Raw genomic sequence first — 21336 nt, 5'->3', positions numbered from 1 at the left:
AGTATGTTATCGGATGACTTTGACTAAGGACACCACCAATCTCAACTTCTGACGCGTCGCATGCTACTTCAAAAATTTTGAAAAAATCAGATAGACGTAAGACTAGGGCGTGGGTCATCTTGTCCTTAATGTCTAGGAAGGCTTTATTGGCTGCCCTAGTCCATTCAAAATCTCCCTTTCTAATGCAGTGGAGCGACTATGGTGCTAAACCCTTTTATGAACCTATGATAAAAGATTGCTAATTCATGAAAACTCTGCACGTCATGCACACTCTTGGGTATCGGCCACGCAACTATTGCTCTAATCTTTTCGAGGTTGGCAGAGACATTATCGGAGGTAACAACAAAACCTAAGAAGATACGATCTGCCATGAAAGCGCACTTCTTAGGATTAGCATACAAACTTTCTGTTTTAAGAACTTGGCACACTCTTCGGAGATGGTCTAGATGGTTTTCTCTAGTTCGACAATAGATCAAAATATTATTAAAGTATACGACTACAAACACTCTTATAAACGGTCGTAATACTTGGGTCATCAACCTCATGAAAGTACTAGGGGCATTAGATAATTCAAATGGCATCACCATCCACTTATATAAACCATCTTTTATCTTAAAAGCAGTTTTTCACTCATCTTCCGATCTAATCCTTACTTGATGGTAATCACTCTTAAGATCAATCTTAGAAAAAATAATGGCTCCGTCCATCATATCTAGCATGTCATCTAACTTAGGGATGGGGAAGTGGTACTTAATGGTGATCTTGTTAATGGCACGGCTATCTATGCACATCCTCCATGTACCATCCTTCTTTGGAGTCAATAGTGCAGGAACCGCGTAAGGAATCAAACTTTCTCTCACGAATTCTTTTTTTATCAGCTCTCTAACTTGTCTTTGCAGTTCGGCATGCTCAATAGGGTTCAACCTATAGTGGGACAAGTTGGATAGGATAGATCCAGGAACTAAATCAATGGCATGTTGAATGTTTCTCATAAGCGATAAGTAATCTGAGAGATTCTCAGGAAAGACATCATGAAACTCACTAAGAAGGCTAGCTACTTTCTTAGGATATTCCACCTTAGAGTCTCCATGAATTTTTCTTGCAGCAGGCATCCAAACTGGTAATCCTTCACTCATGGTTGTCTCTAATTCTTTAGCACCTATCAGATGGAGGCTTTTCTTCTTGATATTTTTTTTTGGTCCATCGTCTATCTTTTTATTGATAGCCTTAGGTGGGGAAGGATTAATTGTGATCTTCTTATCATGATGAGTAAAGCTACAGGAGTTGGTTTGGTCATAAATCATAACATTATTGTCGAATAGCCAAGGCCGACCTAATATGATACTTCCGACTTCCATGGATAAGACATCACACCACACATGATCTTGATAGGAATGAAGCTGGATGGGAATACGACATCTAAATTTGATGGGAATAGAAGAGAAATCTATTTAGGACACATGGTATGGGCTGAGATGATCTACTGGAGTTAATCCTGATCGCTTAATCGTGTCGGTGGAGGTGGTGTTGATACAGCTACCGCTATCAATGATCACCTTATAAATTTTATGAAAGTATGAAAAATAGAGGTTCTACGTCTGTCTTCACTTTCCTTAGTCTGTGCTACAACATACCTAACGACTCCAAGCGTAAGGTCTGACTCGGGTGTAATATAACCTAGGATGTCCTCAGTACTCACAAATTGCTTGGCTAAGTCTGGATCAGCTTCACAAATTTTCTCCTCAATATTTTTTAGGATTTCTCCTTCTAATTCTTCCACGAATAATGATCGATTGGGGCATTGTGCAGCAAAGTGACCGTAACCATGGCACTTGAAGCAATGAGATCGAGAACTACTTTTTGATAACTCTCCTATAGCTCCTTTTCCTTTATCATCTTTTCTCCCAATAGAATTTGTAGGTGGAGGTCCGTTACTAGGAGCTTGATTAATATTGGGTTCAGGACGACGGAGAGTCGAATATCTAAAAAATCTCTCAAAATCTAAGGCAAGTTGATAATCTTATTCTAATGTGGTTACCTTTCGCAGAAAGAGCTCACGCTGGATATCCTTTCATAAGCCAGCTCTAAATCTAGATAAGGTAACAACCCTATCTTCGGCTACTCCATATCTCATGAGGTACTCATCAAATCTCGTAATGTACTCGATGACTGATCTGTTCCTTTGAGTAAGCCTCTGTCATTGATCTAAAAATCTTTGTTGGTAGGAGGTGGGGAGGCACTTCTCTCTGAGTTTCTCTTTCATCTCATCCTAGGTTTCTATCAGATCTTGTCTTCTCTGGTTGAGAAGACGCTCAACACTTTTCTAATAAAGTTGGGCTTGCCTAACCAACTTCATCCTAGCATACCTAATTCTCCTTGCTTCAGACATTTCGTACCGTCCAAAATAGTGGTCCATGCCTGATTCTCAGTCTAGGTATACTCTTGGATCTAGACAACCATCAAAACTTGAGGCTTCAACCTTCACATTCTCCAGGATATGCTCATCTTGGTCAAATTGATTATGGTGTGGACGTGCCCCTATAGGTCGATCAAGTTTTAGGTTCCTACCTCTTTGTCTTATAGGTAGTTGGGGAGACTCAGATTCAGATTGTTTCTACCTAGCTTCTTCTAATACTATTCTCTCATTCATGGCTTTCACAAAATTTTTTATGTCATCAAACTTTTCAGTCAGAGCATTAATGATGGCTGCTGTATTGGGATTCATATTGGTGTTGGGTGGGGGAGTAGGACGTTGGTACTAGATACCTGATCTAGTGGTCATGCAAATCTAGGATGCAGGAATAAGGTGTAATAAGAAAATTAAAATACTTGAAAGTAAATTATGAAATTTAAAGTACGAAAATTTAATTTGCAGGAATTTAAATTGTTGAATTTAAACTAAAGTCCTAATCAACTGGCTCTGATACCAAATTGATGCAGGACAACCCTAAAGAAAAGAGAAAGAAACCAATCCTAATGATTAAGCTTCTTTCTGTTCATCAACAATAAATCACGTTCGGCCAGGGGCATCATTATTCTCAGGACAAACAGTATAGTTGCCTATACTCTGCTCAGGAGGTGTGATTGATTGATACGAGACCAAAGCGAGATCAATCTAAATGATGCGATGAATGCTCTTCTAGAGATCAGTAAACAACTAGCAATAGGAAAGTACATAAACAGATAGCAGAAATTAAACATGCTCACAAGTAAATGCAAAAAGAAATATGAATGAAATGAGAGAGTAAAACATTAAACCTGTGAGAAAATCCGAGAAGATGATAAGAATCCGGATCGTGGTAGTTAAAAAACTATTCTGATTAAGGCTCTTAATCTTTTAACCAAACAGATCCGTTGATAAAGAACTAGATTTTTACCAATATCGGATCTAACAGAAAAATAAAAATCAAAGATCAACTGAGAAGGAACAAAGGTCCTTGCCAATATATGATCTGTAGAATAAGAGATCATTTTTTTTCTCTCAGCACGATAGACGAAAATTTTGGAAGAGGCAGATCTTCTCTTGGTAGGATAGGCTTGCGTGGGTAGATGGTGGAGTCGAATCGGGGTTGTAAGAATGTTGGATCTCAAGTAGATGAAGGTTAAAGGGATAGGATAGAAAGTGGGCCTCACACTCTCGTCTTGTGGGGCGATTTTTGGTCTCACACCCTCTCCCTCTCGAAACGATTGACACAAGTATTTGTGGGGTTTGTAAAATTATTCATTGCCCTCTTTATGAAAGATACAAAGATTTATATAGGACCTTAAGGGTCTTATTTTTTTAGGAATCCCTTGTCTTTTATAAGGAAGAAATCAGCCCTCACACAAAAAAGTAAAGCATTATGTCTGGTTTTCAAACAAAGTAATCTACCATGGAAAAAAAATCAGCCTTCAACAAAATAAGTAGCCAAGAACTCTTAAGGAATCCTAAGGAAGAAATGGAACTCTATGTGGGCGCTTGATGCTTGGCAAAATTTGGCATGAGAATCTTTGGGCACGGCACATGTTGGCATGTATATTTCTTTCCTAGGCGTATGGAGAGTGGTGGCTCCAAAGGTGATGTGGACAAACCCAATACAAACCTAAGTATGGTCCTATGGACCCAAAACTAAATGCATCAAAAATTTATTGACTGAAAATAAATAACTGAAGTAGAGTCAATCTAACGGGGCTTCTTCGATTCAAATCGAATCTAAATCATGTCGCCGACTTCTGATGGCTCTGGTGTCTGCATCAATTCCTCTTTCTTCTTCTTACCTTACATGGATGGGTTTAGGAGTCTCGACCTCTTCCTGATCTTGTTTTCTCATAAGAACAAGACGGGATGATCGAGACGCCCCCCGCCCCATCGGGACGTAAAACTTTGCTTAGAGGATTAGTTGGATCATACAAACTACACCCATAAAATCTTCTCCTAGGGCTTTGGGGGGTCTACAAGGTGTGCTCAACCATTAGGTGCCCTGCATTCATCAGCATTGGGAGGGTGCTGGTTGTATGAACTAGATGAGACTGCACTCATTGCCAAAATCTTCTGTCAGATTCTCACTTTCTGCTCCTTCTCCTACTCTATTTTTGGCTTTATGAAATAGAGCCTCTAACAAGGCCTAGAGACACCATTTTGGCAGGAAATGAATTGATCTTGGCGGCAAATGGAGGCCACATGTCGTCAAAACAACATAGGCTTGCTCCCAATTGTGGTATGAAGCAAACTAAAAGTGCATGTGGGATGTGCATGGCTTTTTCTATTATCTATTTTATGTTTGACTGACAAGGGGTTGCATTGTTAACGAGATATAAATTCAGGGGTCAAATTATGAGAAATTGAAATTCAGTGTTTAAGTTAATTTGGGACATAAAGTTCAGGGTCTTTTAAGAAGGTAGCCGAGCTCTTTCCACTTATGCAAGTTATTCAAGTGATTGAGATAATCGAACTCCAAAAAACTACACATGGACACTTTTCTACTAAATTAATGTCATATTTTAAATTTTGAGTATAATATCTTCATAGAAAATCTAATTTATAGATAGATGGAAAAGTTGAAGACTTGACATTTTATTACTTAATTTACACATGTTAAAAGGCTTCTAGCTGTCACAAGTCATTACTTGTCATATTAGTTGGATAAATTGACATACGATTTTTGAAGGGCACAGTGTCTTTTTAAACTTCCTGATGCTCAAACTTTTAAGTCCCTCATGTTTGTTTACATTCTACCTATAGTGGCATTGAATATTGCTAATTTTAAATAAATTAGTTGTTTGCTGATCTCTCTTGAAGAATTCCAGTTGACATTTTGCCAGTTAATTTGTACCAGAATACCTTGTGCTTAAGGTCGACCCTTTGAGTTGGCCTGTGGTATCAGGGTTTCAGCAGCCGCCTCAGATTTGACACAACTCCAGCACTTGCTGTTACAATTGTGTTAAACAGGGACAACTATCGGATTACGTCTTATGAAGTTCATGTTGTTTACATGCTTGAATTTGGTTTAAACTTTAAACTTTGAAGTTTGGACTATATGCTTAAACATTTTCTTGTGTGGCTATGTCATATGATTATTACCTTCAACTCAGCTCCCAATTATGTTGCCCGGTTGGTAATATCACACTTCACACATGTGGTACCTTAGACGGTTCATGTCTTGCCATGCTTTAGCTGGCCGGTTCATGTCATGCCATGCTGATACTTGGTGTGCAATGATATGCATATGTTAAAGACACATGACTGGCTTCCTAGGACAGTTACCTTGTTTGTCTTTTCTAGTCTAGCATATTTTCATTAATGCTAGTGTATAGATATATTTTAACAAATAAGTACAGCTTTTTGCTAATCTAACATTATAAATCATCTTGAATATCTGTATTATATGTTATGCATTGCATAATTTGAAGTAAAACATGATAAAATTAACATAAAATAACTGTATTTAGATGTTAATGACATAAGTAAGACTAGAACTAATGGTAGCAACTATACTGAAAAATTATTACTGACAAAAATAATAAGATACACCTAATTTAAGTGATGTGATGTCCGTGGAACGTGGATAAATAATATAGTTTGCGCTCTTTCCCCACATGACATGTTAATTCTGTCTTGAATCTAGTCAAGAATGTGCCATTTTCTTGAGACACTCAAACAAGATCAAATGACTCTTTTCAGAGGAGATCAATCAATTGCATCTAGCTTTTGGTCTAATACTTAACAATAACACTTTATTTGGTACAAAAGATGGATTGGAGGAAGGATGAATAGAGGAAGGATGGATGAGGGAAAGATGGATGGATCTTCTGTCCATATCCATCCATCCTCTTATGTGTTTGTAAAACATGGAGGGATGGATGGGAATCATTTCTTCCTTTATTTGGTATAGGAGGAATGAAAGGGAGGATGAATGATATTTGTATAACATTTTTACTGAACTATTCTTTGATAAAAAAATTATTTTATCAATTTAAAATACTTATTTATACCAATGATTGAAGTCCCGGTGGGATGGGGGCCGTACCGACTGTCCTGTCCTGTTCCTTTGGGATTTTGGCACCAGAGACGAGTGTGGGACCTCGAAATGCATTTCTGGTCTTTGTCCCAACCAAGGTTTCCTGTACCGGTACCGGTGGCCGGATCGGTCGGTCGGCGGTATGATACGGCACGCCTCCGTTTCGTTTCGAACCGAGGCGAACCGACGAAGGAAATTGGGAAAGAAAAAGAGAGAGAAATAGAGAGAGAGGAAGGAAGAAAAAGAAGGAAGGGGATCCGCCGGAGGCCCTCCGGCGGACAGCTGTGGCCGTCGGGCGGCGGAACGGCCTCCCGCGGCTCCGCGCGGGGAATAAGGGCGATCCGCCCATGTTTCTCAATTTTTTTTTAGAAAAGCTTTTTCAAAATGAAGTCGGCAAGTGGTTTGCCGACTTAATTAAGTGAAGTTGGCAAACCACTTGCCGACTTCGTTTTGAAAAAGCTTTTTAAAAAAAAAAATCTGAGAAACAGGGGTGATCCGCCTTTGTTCCCCGTGCGGAGCCGCGTCAGGCCATTCCGCCGCCCGACGGCCACGGCTGCCCGTCGGAGGGCCTCCGGCGGCCTCTCCGGCGGATCCCCTTCTTTTTCTTCCTTCCTCCCTCTCTCTCTATTTCTCTCTTCCTCTTTTTTTCTTTCCGGCAACGGCATGTACCGTTTTGCATGCCGGAACCGTCTCGGTTCCCCGCCGGGACGGTTCGGCACGCCCCATACCGGGCAGTTCGGCCCGGTATGGCAAACCCTGGTCCCGACCATCCTGTCTTCATCCCGGTTGGATCAAGCACCGGTACAGCATCCCGATCGTGCCCTAACTTATTCTTTTCGAATGCTGATGATGATTCGAAGTTCGAACGGTCCATTCATTGCCGGAGGTGGGGAGAATGAAGGAAAGAGGAGTACTAAACTTTTCCGTGCATTGGCATCGGCATTGTTGTCGGAGGGAGCATGGCATTTGCTCTTTGATTTCGGTTTTTCGAAGTAGAGTATGCCGGTGGAGGATAGCTTGGGAAGGAGAAGGGAGGAGAGAGGAGGGAGGCCATTGATTTTCCGATGCGAAGCATCGGAGCCAATTGGGACTTGGGAGGGAGGTAGGAGAGAGACCACAGGGGAAGGAAAGAGGGTTCGGGACCTTTGGGCGAGAAATTATTTCACGCATCAAGTCCAAGTGAATCAGGGCAAATCTCGAATCATATGCATGGTGGATAGCGCGCAATCGGGAATTGGGAAATACAAGGGGTAGCATGGTGTGTCATCCACCATGGGATTTGACGCGATCCAATTGCATTTCATGCATGCACCAAGTCTAAGTGAACCAAGCTAAATCCCGGAGCATATGCACGGTCGGTAGCGTGCAATCGGGAATTGGTGAAATACAAAGGGTAGTGTGGCATGTTATCCACCATGGGATTTGATGCAGTCCAATTGAGCCTAGTGCATGCCATCCATCATGGGATTTGACTCGATCCAATTACACTTGGTGTATGCGATCATGATACGGATTTCTCTTGTGGGTTGCGTGATGCGATCTATTTGATCTCGTCTGTTCGATTGCATCCACAAGATATAGCTCTCAAAATGTTTCAAATCCGTGATTTCTCTCGGCTTGAGCATCGCACTCGCAGGCCCCACACAATTGCTCCGATTGACATCCGTGACTTCGTTCGACACTCACCTATTCACGTATGGTCAGATACTGCTTAGGCTAGGATTCTTATCCTATATATTCTTTTAAATCGAACAAATCATATTTATCTATGCCTTATCTTAGAAGTTCAAAATATTTAAACAATAAATAGATCAGTAAAATTTTAAGATAAATAAATATATATATATATGTGTATGTATGTATGTATGTATGTATAAGGGCATCCCAAGCATGTATTGGGATGCTCGACCGAGACGGGACGGGATGTGGGGAATCTCGTTCTGAACGAAAATCAGGATGCCTTTGTCCCACAAGATTTAAAATCTTGATTTATACTAAAGAAGCAAGCAATCCATAAACTTATAATCTTTATAATTTATAATTATATCAAAAATTATACAAATATTTAATTTAAATTTAATTTAATAAATAATTTTATAAATTAATTATTAATGAATTAATTTATTTATGTATATCAATTATGTATAACTAATTAATTTATAATTTAATTTAAATAGTTAATTAATTTTATGCAAATAGTTAATTAAAATAGTATATACGAGTAGAAAAATAGAAGATAATTCTAATTATATAATTATAATTAAAAAAATTATGTACTAAAATTAAAATAATTAGTAATAAAATTTAATAGCATAGGATTAATAGTATAGATAAAACAAAAATACATAAAAATAATATGAATGAAAAAGTGAAGAAGTATTTTAGTTTTGTCAAAAAGATTAATGAGGGGCAATCTAATGCTCGATCCATCCTTGCATCTTCCCAATTTGGGAGGATGTAAATTGGTTGTCCAGGATGGATAGGTAATCTGTCAATTCTCTTTATTTCATTCATCCTCTCTAAAATTTTTTGAATCAAATGGTAGATGGAGGTCTCCTCCCTCTTACGACCCTACCCAAACATATGGAAACAGAGAGTATCGCACACCTAAATTGTATCCTTCTCTGTCAAGGACTTTCTACGGTAAGATACAACATGATATGGATAGGCTAATTTTTGTCTCTCCAAATTATTAGACTTTGACTCAAGGATTGGACTGAGCTACTGTCAATGACATGCCACTGACATGTCATACTGGCAAGGCAGGTGCCAAGTACTGGATTGGAGCTGCGATTGTACCAATGTTGCATGCTGGTGAGGCACTGGTAGGGCGCATGAACTGTTGCCATGCCATGGGACCAGCACTTCTTTTTCTTATATCTCGCTGCACACATTTTATATATTCAGTACAAATTCTGTTGTCTATAGTATCATGTCTGGCAGCTAAATCCTAGCTGCATTCATGCATTCATGTTTTTGTTTGCATGGAGACCCAGTAAGCCTACTCTTTTGGAGTGGCCATAGTGGGTGCAATCTGTTAATTTCTGATGTGTGTGCACATAGTTACTGTTGGTGCAAAAATCTGCTTACGCCGGAGAAGCTGGAGTCGCGGTCGCCGCCGGGACTTGCAAAAGAAGTCTAAATCGGAGGTGGGGTTGCTCCGGCAAGACCCTCCGACGCTCAAGTCAGTTCTCTGCCTCAACAAGAATGGAGTGCTCGAACGGAAATTTTAGCAGAGTTTCTAGGTAAAAACGAGAGCTTATAGAATAACGTATCTGGGGTTCCCCTTTTATAGACGGAGGGGGCAACAGATTGATAGCGACGCCTGTAACCGTCTGGTAGTGGGCCGTCCAGAGTCAGGAGGAATTTATTGCGGAGGGTAGTGGAGGGGGATCGTGGCTATCGCCGTGGCTCGCCATGTGGAATCAGTTACGGAGAGTGGAGCGGCGTCCGCTGTCGTGACTCGTCAGGGAGTGGTGGAATCGCACAGGATCCGCCGCAGGGAGTGGAGCAGAATCGTGGCCGTTAATACGGCCTGCTAGGGAGTCCAGACTTGTCGGTCGAAGTTCGGTTGGAGTCGGTAGCGAGGTCCGGTACTCGTAGGAGTTTGGGCGAGGTCTTCCCGCAGTCGGAATAGAAGACGGAGTTTGGCTTCCGTAGGAGTCCGGACGAAGTCTACTTGCAGTTGGGGTCGTGGGCGGAGTTCGGCTCCCGTAGGAGTCCGGACGAAGTTTGTCTGCAGCCGTTGGAGTCGAGGACGGAGCCCGGCTCCCGTAGGAATCCGGGCGGAGTCTTCCTGCAATTAAAATCAAAGGCGAAGTCCGGCTCCCGTAGGAGTCCGGACAAGGCTTACCAGCAGTTGAAGTTGAGGACGGAGCCCGGCTCCCGTAGGAGTCTGGGCGGAGTCTACTTGCGGTTGAAGTCGTGGGCGGAGTCCGGCTCCCGTAGGAGTCCGGACGAAGTCTGTCTGCAGCCGTTGGAGTCGAGGACGGAGCCCGGCTCCCGTAGGAATCCGAGTGGAGTCTTCCTGCAATTAAAATCAAAGGCGAAGTCCGGCTCCCGTAGGAGTCCGGACAAGGCTTACCAGCGGTTGAAGTTGAGGACGGAGCCCGGCTCCCGTAGGAGTCCGGGCGGAGTCTGTCTGCAGTCGTTGGAGTCGAGGACGAAGCCCGGCTCCCGTAGGAGTACGGGTGGAGTCTTCCTGCAATTAAAGTCAAAGGCGAAGTCCGGCTCCCGTAAGAGTCCGGACAAGGCTTACCAGCAGTTGAAGTTGAGGACGGAGCCCGGCTCCCGTAGGAGTCTGGGCGGAGTCTACTTGCGGTTGAAGTCGTGGGCGGAGTCCGGCTCCCGTAGGAGTCCGGATGAAGTCTGTCTGCAGCCGTTGGAGTCGAGGACGGAGCCCGGCTCCCGTAGGAATCCGGACGGAGTCTTCCTGCAATTAAAATCAAAGGCGAAGTCCGGCTCCCGTAGGAGTCCGGACAAAGCTTACCAGCGGTTGAAGTTGAGGACGGAGTCCGGCTCCCGTAGGAGTCCGGGCGGAGTCTGCTTGCGGTTGAAGTCGTGGGCGGAGTCCGGCTCCCGTAGGAGTCTGGACGAAGTCTGTCTGCAGCCGTTGGAGTCGAGGACGGAGCCCGGCTCCCGTAGGAATCCGGGCGGGGAATCCGGGCGGAGTCTTCCTGCAATTAAAATCAAAGGCGAAGTCTGGCTCCCGTAGGAGTCCGGACAAGGCTTACCAGCAGTTGAAGTTGAGGACGGGGCCCGGCTCCCGTAGGAGTCTGGGCGGAGTCTGTCTACAGCCGTGGGAGTCGAGGACGAAGCCCGGCTCCCGTAGGAGTCCGGGCGGAGTCTTCCTGCGATTAAAGTCAAAGGCGAAGTCCGGCTCCCGTAGGAGTCCGAACAAGGCTTACCAGCAGTTGAAGTTGAGGACGGGATCCGGCTCCCGTAGGAGTCCGGGCGGAGCGATGGGAGTTCACCAACAGCAGTCGAAAGTCGGAAGAGACTTGCGAGGGTCAATCCCACCAAGAACTTCGGCCGAGGGTATTTTATACCCAACACCAGTCCCCCTACTTCCGAGTTTGAATTTCAAATGAAGGAAGTATAGAGAGGTCGTTGCAGTCGAAGTTCTCGCCCTGACGCCCGCGCGCAACCGTCCTCAGATATTTTGGCATTTAATGCGCACATGTTGGAGCCCTTTTTCCGATTAGGGCGACCCGAAGAGTCTTTTCGGAACTCCCACCGGGACGTGATCCCAAGCGTCGTGCCATGAAAGTTTGCGAACAGTCAACCCCAGGTAGCGGCGAATGGGACACGCGGGACACGTGATGAGCACCGATTGGCCTAGGGACACTCGCCACTATAATTGCGCTAGGCTCCGTTGCCTATTTAAACCCCCCACCCTTTCTTGGGGGGCTTCACTTCGCCTGAGGGACGACATCTTCCTTTCGCCAGAGAGCTTAGCCACTCAGCCGCTCCATCGGTGCCCCTTCCGACTCCGAGCGTCCTTTGCATCGGTTTTTGCCATCTCCGCCGGCTCTCCGCCATTTCCAGTCCCCCGATTCTCTTTAAGGGGTTCCCCCGCCAGGACCTCCACCCTGGAGGCCAATCTCAAGAGGATGCCACGGTCTTGGAAGGGTGCAAGGAGGAGAACAACAGTCTGCGAGTTCTCCGGTCGTGCCGCCGTGGGTTCTCGTCGCTCTGAAGGGGGCTCGAGGGAGAATCCCTTCAACAACAGGGGTTTAATAACGGGGACAACCGGTGAAGGCGTTCCGCCTGGGAATTTCGGAGTAGCTGATCGGGGCGACGCCGGTCAAGGGGGCAGAGTCGTCGTCACAAGCCGTGGCGGGATCCTTGATGTCGTCCGAGCCGAGGCACCAGAAGCGGTCGGCGCCGACGGTGGGGCAGTAAAACTTGTTGCGGGGACGGTGGAAGTAGCGCATGCTGACCTTGCCGGAATGCCTAGGACAGCGGTTGTCATGGGGCATTCGGCGATGGCGCATATCTCCGACGCCATCGCCGTCCCCGGGGTAACCCCAGTTCTTCTTGAAACAGGTCGTTGTCGCCGCTGCCGTTGCCTTTGCTGCCTCCTGAACTCTATCCCATTCTTCCCCCCTAGGGTTGGGATTCTGAAGATGGAGCGGGAGAAGCCGAGCATGTTTATCACACGCACTGGAAAATGCGATTGGACAGAACCGGGAAGAGAAGTTTACAGCTTGAAGTGGCCTCCGGTGTATCTCTTCCAAGTCGTGTATCCGAGCCTTGTAATAGTGTATTCTTTTCTGGCCCTCCGGGTCTTGTAATGTACATCTTGTTGATTGAAAAATGAGAAGGAGATGGTTGACAAGGTGAGCAAGAGAAAGAAATTGGACTATTATACTGTAGAACCCATGGTATTCCATACTGGCTAGTACACCCTGTACTGTACCCTATCGACGGGGAACCGGCACGGTTCAGACCAATTTTTCGGTATATGGCCTAAACCGGACTGTACCGGTTGGTTACGGTCTGGTATAGTACAGGTCCGAACCGCACGAAACCAGGCAGTTCAGTCCGATTCAGTGCAGTATGGATGTGGTTCGGTACGGTTCAGCATGGCTTTTTTTTTTTTAGTGGTGGTGGGTGGGAATTTTTTTGATTTTTTTAATGTTGGTAAGGGTCGATATGGTACCGTATCTAGCAGGAACCAGTATGGGTTTCGGTACCGGTTCCTGAAACCTTGGTAGAACCTATGGTGCTCGGGGCTTTTGTCCTCTTGATTCTTGTAATTATCAATGCTTTGCTGCATAACTTTGAGGAAGGGATGCTTATAAGAACTAGGGAAATTAGGACATCAAATTTTAGCAATCTAGTCGATGATCGTCGAAACCTCAAAACTAAGTTGATCAAGGATTTAGGTGAATGAAGCAGGATGCCACTATCAGTATTGTATCTTTTTGATAGGGAACCGGGACACTTGTGGGACACTTGTCAGCTATTTCTAAATACATAAAGAGAAAAAGAGAAGTGGGGAGCACACTCTTTTGTTTGACTCGGTCATAAGGGGCAGTGTGGGTAGAGATCGAAAAGATAGGGAGATGGATAGAGGAATGAGAGGATAAAGAAGAGAGGGAGGGCAGGTATGACCTGCGCTCAAAGTGATCTAGCCTCCTAGATGCCGAAAACCTCCTTTTAAAAAAACATATCAATATTCACTCAAGTGCTCATTTAAGACAAAATGTTTAAAAGAAATTGAACAAATAATTGAAAAAATGACATCGTAGTATGGTACTAGATGTCAAACAGTCTCAAGTGTCGGTAACATGGTTTGCGGTACTATCCTGTACCACTTGATAAGGGGCATCCCATACTGTACTGCTCTATACCGATACTACCATACTGTACTGCATAGAGCCACTATAATAGGATTTTATCGGTACAGTGTCCAGCATCGAGACAGCAAATCTTGGTCAGGATGGTACCATGCCGGAACCATCATGATCGGGACAAAACTGTACATGGTCTGATACTGGCAAACCTGTTATTGCAGAAGGATAATTAAAGCTGATATCTAAGATGAATTTTCTATTGCTACTGCATTATGTTTAGCAAGCATGGACTTATTTTAGAAGTTTGGTAGTGAAGCTTTTACTTGATGATGATGTGGTATTGGATATTTGTCAGAGATCTAAGACTCATTTTTGGTTTTAATTTGTTTTACTGTCGATGCTGTTCTGCTGCATCAAAATTTTGTAGATCATGCTGTCTGAGGGTTGGTTATTTAAAAAATTTAATCTAATAATATTCTTCTGATGTACAGTGTACTTGCACCAATTTTGAACATGCCAATATCTGAATCAAAGAGACAAAGGGTGTTGGTTGCATGTTCTGTCCTGTACTCTGAGGTTAGTTATATTTGTTGTTTCTTACACTTTTTCGCTGTAAGGGGTATTTACTTCTCTTTCTGAGAATGATCTAGTGATATGCCTAAACATGATCAGAGATTTCAATTTGCAACCATGTCACGACCTTTTATATTACTTATTTGAGTCTAAGGTACTACTGATCTATCCAAATAAATCTGTAAATTGCGCTACTTTGTTTTTGCCTAAATTTCTAAACTGTCACTATAATTTTATTTCTTTTAGAAACACTGGAACTTGCTTTTCTTTTCTCTCTTATCAAGTTGGCGTTCCTATAATAGGAATCCATTATTTGGGGTAGCAGCCTTTCTTTCTTAAATATTAACAAATTTGAAACAGAGATATGATGCAGAACTTGAGGAATAAAAATATTGTTAGATTTTCCCCTGAAAATTGTTTATAGAGAGCACTACTAAATTTTGCATCTTTCATATGTATTTTTTAGGTGAAATGAGAGATATACAAGGTTATTATAACTTTAATGGGGAGGACATGGGATACATGTGTTAGTTGCATAATTGGCACAGCTGGTGAACCATAAAGCACGATCACTGACACTAACTTTTGGCTAGAAGTATTGGATGTAATAAAGACAAGAATGCTCTGATGTAGATGTGCTAAAATGAAAAACTGTAAAATGTGGATTTCATTTTATGATCTGCAATGTATTTTTCTTGTTTTTCAATTTGTATGGAGTTTTACTGTTGCTTTAGAACAGTATAGGTGGAAATGACCATCTCTTGCTATTCTCTCTTCGCCTGCACAGGTTGTACTATATGCTGCATCATGTATCAGAAAAAAGACTGTTTTAGCCTCCATGATGTAGTTGATTAGTTTTAGCAATGCTTTAATGAGAGCATGGATAAGATGGAGATTAATGAGAACATCGTGTACTTGTTGGATTGTGATTTGCCATATGAGGCCGAACTGGTGCATACCAGCAACTATACTGGTATCAAAGCGGTATGCAGTATTAAAAGCATACCAAGTGTCCATATGCCAAACCGGCCCCTGTAATGGGTGTACCAATATAGTAATAGGAAGGTACCAGTACGGATCCGTTACCAAACAGCAAAACTCGTGTTGGATAGTGGTTATCTCTTTAACTAGTTAAACATGGATAAATAGATACGCACTTTTTTTTGTGCACATGTTTTTTCTAGATGCTATTTGGATAAGCCATCAACATGTTTTATTGAAAAGAGATTATGCATTTTAGATGAATTGATATATGAATTTATAACCTCATTTTTGTACTCTCTGAAGTCATTAAAATCCAATCCTAGCAAAACTAGGGTTTCTTTTTCATCATTCTGAAATAAGAATAAGTAAATTTACTGGGATGCTATTAAATATTGAGCCATATTGAAAGCAGCAACCTAAGCACCAGATGGCCTTTCAGCAACCAAATGCCCTAGTAGCTGCCTTTCTTGAGACATCTGAGAGTTGTTGGTGCCTAGGCTGTGAAGTAGCCGAAACACCTTAGTGGCTATCGTTGTGTATATTGATTACTTATACCATGGAAGTTTTTCATCAATTACAAAAGGGGAGGATTTTAAAGGAATGAGAGGAATACAAAAGAGAAGTTTTGCTACAATCTCATGCGTCATGAACTTCGTAGCTCATTGTATTTACTATGTAGGATGTAAAGGATTATCTTGCTATCAACCAATATTTTAAAAGATGGTTGCAGTATATCAGCCATCAAAAAGCTGGACTGCATATGCAAAGCATATCTATGGTATTTCTAAATATTTTTTAAAGATATATTAAACACAGTGATATCAGTAATATTAATTACCATAACATCTAAAGATTGAGTGCTTACTTTTGTATTATGTAATTTCTAATAAGTAGTAATGGTAGTTATAATATAATAAGTATATTGGTATTAGTAATATATGTTGGTTCAACTCGAGTGAAATTTTGTATCCAATCCAATCATCATATTAAACCTGCCTTGTTCCCAAAAAAAGGTCCCACATACAAGTGGGTTACACATGGGCACAGTGTTATGGTCGCCACATATGTGGCTGCATGATAAGGGGCCGCTATGTGTTTGCATTAGCAGTTCATATATGTAGTCTCAAAATGCTAATCCTACTGCATATGCATCTTAGATTTCCAAGTGAACAACCTTTTTGGCCCATATGTGGGTCTGTCTTCATGTCATAGCTGCACATAACGAATGTGGTGTAGTCAGGGGATTGCAGCTGCATGCACCACATTTTAAAACGCCATTTTCAACGATCACTTCCAGTATCCTCTACTTTGCTAGTATCATTTGTACTAGGGCACAGTACATGTTACAATGTATTGTTTCGAGTATTGAAATAGGGTTTAATAGTGTACTGATTTGTCAGTCTTAACCTCATTGAGTTTGGAATGATTGTAAAGTTGAGGTATGCATTGATTGTTTATGTGCCACTATAGATTTCAACTTGTCTACACTGCATCTAGGTTATCACTCACCCTGGATGAAATATTCACAGAGAGAGAGAGAGAAAGGGAGATTTGGGTTGAGGGATGGCAAATTGCGGGCTTAGGGTTGAGGTTGAAAAACCTGTTTAATGTTAACCCTGTCGATCTTTCTTAGGTTCTAAGGTGGATGGTTGTAACCAAGATTTTAAATGTTGGTACCGGTGGTTGTTCTGGCCGGCTGGTGGCGTGGTCCGGCATGGCCCCGTGCCGAATCGGATCGATGCGAACTGATGAAGGAAAGGACAAACCCGATAGGAGGAAGAGAGAGAGAGAGAAAAAGAGAGGAAGAGAAAGAGAGGGGAGGGAAGGAGGTTGGGGCGGTGGAGATGCTGTCGGTGGCCACCTAAGGGCTGCGCAGGCCCTTGGAGGGTCATGGCCATCGCGGCTCTGCGTCATCCGTGGGAGAAAAGAGAGAAGAGAGGGAGGAACAATCGGACCGAGGGGGGCCCGATAGAGAGGCCGCCATGGCTGTTGGGTGGCATAAACGCTACCTCCGGCTTTGCGGCAGTGAAACAGGGGGCTTTTTTAAGCCCCGTATTTTAAGGGATTTTTTAAAAAAGCCTGACGATAGTGAAGCTATCAATGGGTTTGCCAACTTCACTGCTTCTGAGCATTTTTAAAAAAGCATTGAAATAATAAAGCTAGCAAATCGATTATCGATTTCACTGTTTTTAAATTTTTTTAAAAAAATTTTTAAAAAGTGAAGTCGGCAAACCAAGTGCCGGCTTCACTATTCATCTTCCTTTTTGAAAAAGGGCCGATGCGTGAACAAAGGCGGTCGCCCCTGTTCTGCGACCGCGACTGTGAATCTGACCGCGTCGCTTTTGCCGTCCGATGGCCATGACAGCCACTCGGAGACCTCCAACGGCCCCTCCATTGTCGCATACTCTCGTCTCCGATGGCCTCCCCCTCTCTCTTTCTCGCTTGTTGCGGCAGCTCTATGTTAGAAAAGCTGGTGTTTTCATGCATGCAGATTTTAAAAATAAAACACAGCAAAAAATCAGATTAAAACTCTTTTTAATCTAATTAGCATGTATTAGATCTAATCTACAAAACACCTTAACAAGATCCTTCATATGAGAAAATTTAGAGATCTGAAAATCTGAAACATAAAGAATAAGATTTGATCTTATACCTTTACGTGGGTAGTTCTTTATCGCGGTCTGTGATCCATGGATGTCTTTGAGATTCCTTGAAGGTGCATACGCGTCCGGCCTCTACAGCAAGGACCCATATGGCTAAGAGATCAAGTATTTGTGCAGTCAAACTACAGCAATTTCACTGTGAATAGTTGAGATATCGTAGGTCAAAAAACTACTTATACTATCAAAACATCGAGAAAATCATTGACGAGTCAGTATACATCCAAATGACTTATTGTTGGTCATGCTCAATATCGTTGTTCTCTAATAATCATCTGGACTCTCGCTCTAGTATCCCCACACTATAGATTGAAGACTCGTCTATCCAAGAAAAGTGATCCATGCACCAATCTCATTGGATCGATCATCATTTTTGTGATGATCCATCGATCAGAAGCAATTTAAGAATTAATCATCAATGACATGTCTCAAATTCTCAACTCTTGAGAATGTGTCATCTTATTATTTTCTTAAACGATTCAAGGACAACATAAGAATGGATATAAAAATGTTCAATTTTATTAATGAATAAGTACAAATTTATCCTAAAAAAATACAATGTGTCAGTCAAATTGACTTTTAGGGCATACATTTAACAATCTTCCACTTGCACTAAAGCGAATCCGTCATGAATCTATGTTCCATCTTCTCAAGATGGGTTTTAATCTTCTGCTGGCTAAGCGGCTTAGTCAGTGGATCCACCACGTTGTCCGTGGAGTCAACTCTCTGCATTTCGATGTATTTCTTCTTAAGATAGTCGCGTATGATATGAAATCGTCATTCAATGTACTTGAATTTCTGATGAAATTTTGGCTCCTTAGCAAGGATTATGGCGCCGTTATTGTTGCAGTATAGTGTAATGGTATCTGATGGCATAATATCAAGTTTAGCAATAAAATTTTTGTACGAGAAGGCTTTCTTTGCAGCTTCTAAGGCAACGATATACTCAGTTTTCATAGTTGAGTCTGCAATGATCGATTATTTGGAACTCTTTCAACTTGTTGAACCACTATTGTACAAGAACACATCATGATGTAGATTTTTTATCATTAATATCAGACAAAATTTGAGTCAGTGTATTCTTCAATCCACAACTTAGATCTTTCTCCAAAAATTAAAAACAAATTCTTAGTCCTTTTCAAGTATTTAAGGATGTTTTTCACAACTTTCTAATATTTTTTGTCTAGATTTGACTGATACCTGTTCGCGACACTCAGCAAAAGTTATATTAGGTCGTGTACATAAGATGGTGTACATGAGGCTTCTTATAGTCGAAGCATAAGGGATCTTGCTCATGCGCTGAATCTCCTCAAGTGTGTTAGGGCACATTTTTTTGAAAAGATGAATGCCATTCCTTAGACATAAATGTTTTCTTTTGGAATTTTTCATGCTGAATCTCTTCAGCACTTCTTCTATGTACATTTTCTATGAAAGGCCAAGCATCTTTTTAGATCTATCTCTATAGACCTTTGTTCTTAGAATATAGGATGCTTCTCCAAGATCTTTCATGAAGAATTCATTGGACAACCATCTCTTGATCAAAGTAAGCATGAAAATATCATTTTCAATAAGGAAGATATCCACATATAGTATGAGAAATGTAACAGCACTCTCGCTGATCTTGTAAATACAAGGTTCCTCATCCTTGATGAAATTAAATAATTTGATCGCATCATTGAAACGAGTGTTCCAACTCCGAGATGGTTGCTTCAATTCATATATGGATTTATGCAGCTTGCAAACTTTGTGATCACCATTACTGGACGTGAAATCCAAAGACTGCTTCATATAGATATCTTCCTCAAGATATTCATTCAGGAGTATAGTTTTCACATCCATCTGTCTTATCTTATAATCATAGAAAGCTGCAATAGCAAGTAGTATACGGATGGATTTTAGTATAGCCACAGGCGAAAAGGTATCTTGATAGTCGATACCTTCACATTGATTATAATCTTTTGTCACGAGTCTACCTTTTCATTTGTAACTATTTTTCTTTTGTAGGTTTATTTGCATCCAATAGGTACTATACCCTCCGATGGATCTACTAAGGTCTATTTTTTGTTGGAGTGTATTGAGTCAATTTCTGATTTCATAGCATTCAACCATTTCTTGGAGTTGATGTTTGATATCGTCTCGTTGTAGGTTTTACGATCATTTTTATGATCCTTATCTCCTACGAGGAACATCTTCTCTACATCCTTTATAATCATACATATGTATTTTTCAGGAGGACGGAAGATCCTTCTAGATTTATGAGGTGGAGGAGGTACTACATCTACTAGCTCAGCATTAATAGGTTCTATAGGATCTACGACTCGTTGCTCTTCAAAGACTCTTCAAGTTTAATTTGCCTCCCATTACTTCCATCTTGGATAAATTATTTTTTCAAGAATATGGCATGACGACTCACAATCACATTATGATCATTTGAAAAATAAAAATAATATCCTAACGACTCTTTAGGATACCTTATAAAATGAGCTCTCATAGATCTAGCTTCTAACTTGTCCATCTGTTGTCTCTTGATATGAGCTGGACATCCCCAAATCTTGAAATGACCAAGACTTGGTTTCTTATCGTGCCATATTTCAAACAACGTGGTAGGAACATATTTAGAGGGAATATTCAATAAATAAATTGCAAAAAGTAAAGCATGTCTCCAAAGAAATAAAGGTAAATCAATGAAGTTCATCGTGAATCGGACAATATCTAATAGTCCTATTCCTTTTTTTCGATATCTCGTTGAGTTGAGGTATACCAGGAGGTGTCCATTGTGAGACTATGTCATTTTTCTTGAGATAATTTCAAAATTCTCCACTTAGGTATTCTTCTCGATTTGATCGAAGAATCTTAAGAGATTTTCAGTTTATTCTTTTATTTTATATCTAAATTCTTTAAACTTTTCAAATACTATAAATTTATCTCATAAGGTACACATACCCATACCGTGAATAGTCATCAGTAAAGGTAATGTAGTAGAGGTAATCACCCTTGGTCTGCACATCAAATGAGCCACACATCGGTGTGTACCAAGGCAAGTATCTCGGTGGTCTTTTCCTCATATCCTACAAAGGATAATTTGATCATTTTTCTTGAAGGTAGAATTCACAAGCTGGCTATGACTCAGAATTTAATGAGCCAAGGATCCCATCTCTTTCCAATTTGCTTATTCTATCCTCCTATATGATCAAGTCTAAGGTACCACATATATTTTTGATTTATGTTATTTTTAGGTCTCTTAGATCCTACGATACTCACTATTTGTCCAGATACATTCATAGATACATCAACATATAAATGGCAGAGACTATCAATTAA

At 41.5% G+C, this 21336-nt stretch overlaps 1 protein-coding gene across 1 annotated transcript in view; it reads left to right on the top strand.

Moving 5' to 3' along the window:
* Window positions 1-21336, top strand: part of LOC105035113 (BEACH domain-containing protein C2) — a gene marked incomplete in the record, with an annotated part of 97910 nt that overhangs the window by 50375 nt on the left and 26199 nt on the right. The window contains 1 exon segment of the mRNA XM_073245534.1: window positions 14290-14374. Within this exon segment, the coding sequence (XP_073101635.1) occupies window positions 14290-14374 (85 nt within the window).

This window comes from Elaeis guineensis, chromosome 11, assembly GCF_000442705.2.
Source record: "Elaeis guineensis isolate ETL-2024a chromosome 11, EG11, whole genome shotgun sequence".
NCBI lineage: Eukaryota > Viridiplantae > Streptophyta > Magnoliopsida > Arecales > Arecaceae > Elaeis > Elaeis guineensis.
The sequence above is the reverse complement of the archived record's forward strand: the minus strand, read 5'-3'. Positions and strand labels throughout refer to the sequence as shown.